The sequence below is a fragment of the Ostrea edulis genome, chromosome 5 (genome assembly GCF_947568905.1).
Source record: "Ostrea edulis chromosome 5, xbOstEdul1.1, whole genome shotgun sequence".
NCBI lineage: Eukaryota > Metazoa > Mollusca > Bivalvia > Ostreida > Ostreidae > Ostrea > Ostrea edulis.
In genome coordinates, this window is record NC_079168.1 from 73,351,569 (window position 1) to 73,355,819 (window position 4,251).

Here is a 4,251-nt window from a genome sequence, read left to right on the forward strand (position 1 = left end):
AATATTTATTCAACCAATTTGGGCCCACAGAGGAGCATTATGATGCACAAAGTAAAAAAAAATATCACAGAAACATAGGACAAAGGAAAACAAAGAAAAAGAAAAACAGTTGCACTGCATGATGAACAGAGAATTAGCCGTCAAATCTATCAATGCATAAAACACACACAAAACATAGGTAGTACATGCAGATGCATAGTAACTATGTTGCAGAAATCAATTTGCATGCGATACATGCACATATAGCTATATTGTACATGCGTGTTGTTTTCTTATATTGAAATTTACAATACTACCTGTGTACATAAAAAAGCATCTTTCAAAAGTAGTAATTCAAATCTACAATAGTATTTGAACATGCTTTTGACTAATATTATAATGCAGCGTGTCCACTCAACTCTGAGAAGCACGGTACGTTACTTACAGATTTTTGTCAATTAAAATGGTATATTTAAAATTGAAATGTATAGTTCATATTCTCTCTCTTTCAAACCATAACATCATATACTATGCTGTCAACAAAAATGAGACATCTTGAATCCGCCACTGTTGTTTCGCTGAGGAATACCACACATTACAAAATGTTCACAATTCATATTACAAAATGTTCACAATATGGCGCGCTATGTCAATATATCGAGTCTGCGCAACAATCAAGTGGTAATCCCTCAGATGAGGCACTTTCTATTTATAGAAAACGGACGTGGATTGGTTGTAGACAGAGTCCATTCGGCAGGGTTGCTAGAATGTCGAATGAGGGCGACGTAAAATTCATAAAGTGTGTGGTGGTAGGGGACGGGGCCGTGGGTAAAACGTGTATGTTAATGAGCTATGCCACAAACAAGTTCCCCACGGAGTACGTTCCCACGGTGTTCGACAATTATGCAGGTATGTTGTGAAATGTTAATGGTCCAGTCCGTGGACGACGCGGATATGATTGTAGTACTATATGTCGTCCTTGGTCAGTAAAGTCTCATATAATCTGTTTTGGATGTACCCGATCCGATAATGATGGGAGGTAGACTGAACCTTTAGAGCCATGTTGAAATTTGGGAGGTGTGTTACCGTATGAAGTTTGTTGTTTTGATGCGTTTCGTGCATGGTTGACCCCGATTCATAGGGCATATCAGGATTTTAAATGTAACAACACACAATGCTCTATACCTCGGGGCCACATGATAAGACACGGGACGGTCACTTGTACATATGTGTGTATGTCTTATATACATGTACTAGAGCTGATTACTGAGTCTGTAGTAGGGCGGGCTGGTGAATGAATCTACCGTATAATGACTGCTAAAACACTCACTTCCTGTAATTAATGGGTACTTACGTACAGCCTTGTCAGGGGAAATTGAGCAACCTCGAATGACATGCCTTATCGCATCATTCAACGTCACAAACAGCTGGGCAAAATATGCATGTACACAGCCTCTTGGTGCGTTGTACAAGAAGAATCCCAGAGGGCAAGGGGTCGTACATCTCTTGGGAAATTATCTCTAAATTGGATGTACTTTCCCCACGCAGCTGTCGGAGGAGGACACCAAAAACAAAAAAAAAACAAAAAAACAAAAAAAATGCTCACACAGATCACATGTCATTAATCAAGAAAGACAAGATTGTTTACATGTTTATACAGATTACACAATCCTATACACACCTTCATTACGTAGCGTAATCAAGTCCACCATAAACTAAAACTCAAAACTGCTGGATGTTTTTTTTAAAACAATAGTTTAGATTTCTTATACTTTTGAAAAATACATAGATATGTAGACTAGCTAAGATGATTCAATTGATTTTTCTCATCAGTATTGTAATTCTATTGATTTTTTTCTCCATTGGTAATTTTTATTAAGTATAGTGGTCAAGCATAAACACCAGCTCTCCAGCCAAACCGGTAAAGTAATTGTTCAAATGATATAGATTAAAATATGCCACTTTTATATCGCATCCAATATGAGCCCTTGATTATTATTGGCCCATGAGCTGACAGAAACCAATATTGTGATGCCATGCAATATCGTATATTTTAGAATAAAACAGTAAAATAAAAAATCCTATTCAATATTGATGAGAACTGGGATATCTATTGTGTTTACAGATAGTAAACGTCCGTGACACACTGTAACAACGTCCAAGGAAATTGCCGAACACGTGCATTTTACAAATTTAGATACTACCGGATTTGTAATACGTGGAAGGAATCGACATATTCCTGGATAATCAGAATGTAGTGCAAATATGACTTGCTTGTTAATCACAAATGTCCCATTGTCGCCAAGTTCTAATGTGAACCCTTTTTTCAGTTAAAGTTCCGGGGGGGGGGGGGGGGGGATGCTATTACCAATAACATTTATATATGTTTTCGCAACAGAGGCCATGTTCTTTGACTTTGTGGCCCCAAAAGAAAATGTCAGATGAGTCTTTCATAGAAAAGAAATATTTAGTTTTAGTATAACAGAGGTCATACGTTTTTATCCCATAAGCAATCCATACAAGATTTTGATTTGTGTAAAGCCACGTATCTTTTTTATACATATAATATAGTATGTGTTATGCCGGTTTAGCTAGTTTTACATTTCTGTAGACGTCCTGGAGTCTTGTCAAGCTTATAATGACCAACTATTGTGTTTTCTTACAGTTAACGTGAAAGTAAAGGAACAAGACTACCAGTTAGGACTGTTTGACACGGCAGGTCAGGTGAGCATCAGTCTGCATGACTATTGTACTTACAGGTACCGCAACAGGTGTTGGTCTTTTCTAGATGAATACCGAAGAAATATGAAATTTTTAGATGTACAGATGTAATAAGTGCTATCATTTCTAATTACAAGAATAATTTCTAAACACCCGTCAAGGACACCCTCTGTATTGAGATTTCGTGACAGTAGGCAACTGTACGCCCCGATATATAATTTTAGATGAATCATGCTACACACAGACCCATTTAGTTGTAAAAGTGAATTTGTTTGACAGACGGCCTCAATTATTTACCCTTTAACTTGCTGTTCAGCATTGTATAGGTGTGCAATGAAAGTACATGTAATTGTTACCGTCGATATGTCTAATTATGGCCGCCACGACTGCGTGTTCACCTATGGTTTTGGAGTGTTATATACAGATAACATGTTGTATTTTGTTTTACCAGTCATTCCAAAATGGCTGGGTAAATTATACGATATGTTTGGGGTCAACTCCACAGGTAATATGAGTCACTTTTGTATCTCTCACCTGAAAATAAATCATATTTTGGCCAAGAATACAGCCGTGTTGTTACTGGTGAACACGTGAAATAATAATAGATTAATTACGATAATAATAATAAAACAAAGACAAGGCTTCATCTTCTGTACCTTTATTAACTCTGTTGTTGAAATATCACAAACAGTATTTTAAAAATCAGTAACCAAGTCCATCAATCACGTTTCAGTATTTTGTTTTCTTAAATTACAGGAAGAATACCAAGGACTGCGTCTACTGTCGTATCCAGGAACTCATGTTTTTCTCATGTGCTTCTCTATTGTAATGCCAGAATCCATGAAGAATTTAGAACTAAAATGGATTCCGGAAGTGAGGCACCAAGTGCCCGCAGCAGCCTATATCTTAGTGGGCACTCAGGTTGACTTGAGAGACGATGAAAAAATAGGTCAGAAACTACAAAAACGGCGGCAGAAACCGGTGACTTTAGAAGAAGGACAAAAGTTAGCGAAACGATTAAACTGTGACTGTTACGTTGAATGTTCAGCGTTAACACGACAGGGCCTAAAGGACGTCTTTGACGAAGCGCTCATATCGGTTCTAGATCCCAAAGTGAAGAAGAAAACTTCGTCTGGCAGGAGTTTTAAATGTGCAATTCTGTGATAAAGCTTTGTTTTAAATGCATAAATAATATGTAGAAATTACTTTCGACTTCCGCGTAGCTGGTTTACAGTGCTGAAATATAAATACTACTTAGTGATTTCAATAATAATTATTTAGTGCCTTCATCATTTGCAGTAGATCAAGTAATGTTTCAGACACATTTAGTAATAGTTTTCTCTGTTTCTCGGCATAATACACTTGTACAGTGTTTATTACATGTGGATTTCTTTACAATATATTTTATATTTATTTGGAAGTTTGCATTAGATATTTATCTTCGTTGTTGAGTAAAACCTTGAATGTTTTACAACCTGTTAGCTATGAAAGAAATTTTAACGAAGACGTACCCAATACATACATGTGATTGTCTCAATTGATAATGGCCCA

At 36.7% G+C, this 4,251-nt stretch overlaps 1 protein-coding gene across 1 annotated transcript in view; it reads left to right on the forward strand.

The window, feature by feature from the left end:
- Positions 1-635: 635 nt before the first annotated feature.
- Positions 636-4,251, forward strand: part of LOC125649075 (uncharacterized) — a 3,886-nt gene continuing 270 nt past the window's right edge. The window contains exons 1-3 of the mRNA XM_048876303.2: positions 636-888; positions 2,645-2,703; positions 3,457-4,251. The exon at positions 3,457-4,251 is cut by the window's right edge and continues 270 nt beyond it. Coding sequence (XP_048732260.1) covers positions 747-888; positions 2,645-2,703; positions 3,457-3,864 — 609 coding nt within the window. The 5' untranslated portion in view covers positions 636-746 and the 3' untranslated portion in view covers positions 3,865-4,251. The remainder of the gene's footprint in view (positions 889-2,644; positions 2,704-3,456) is intronic.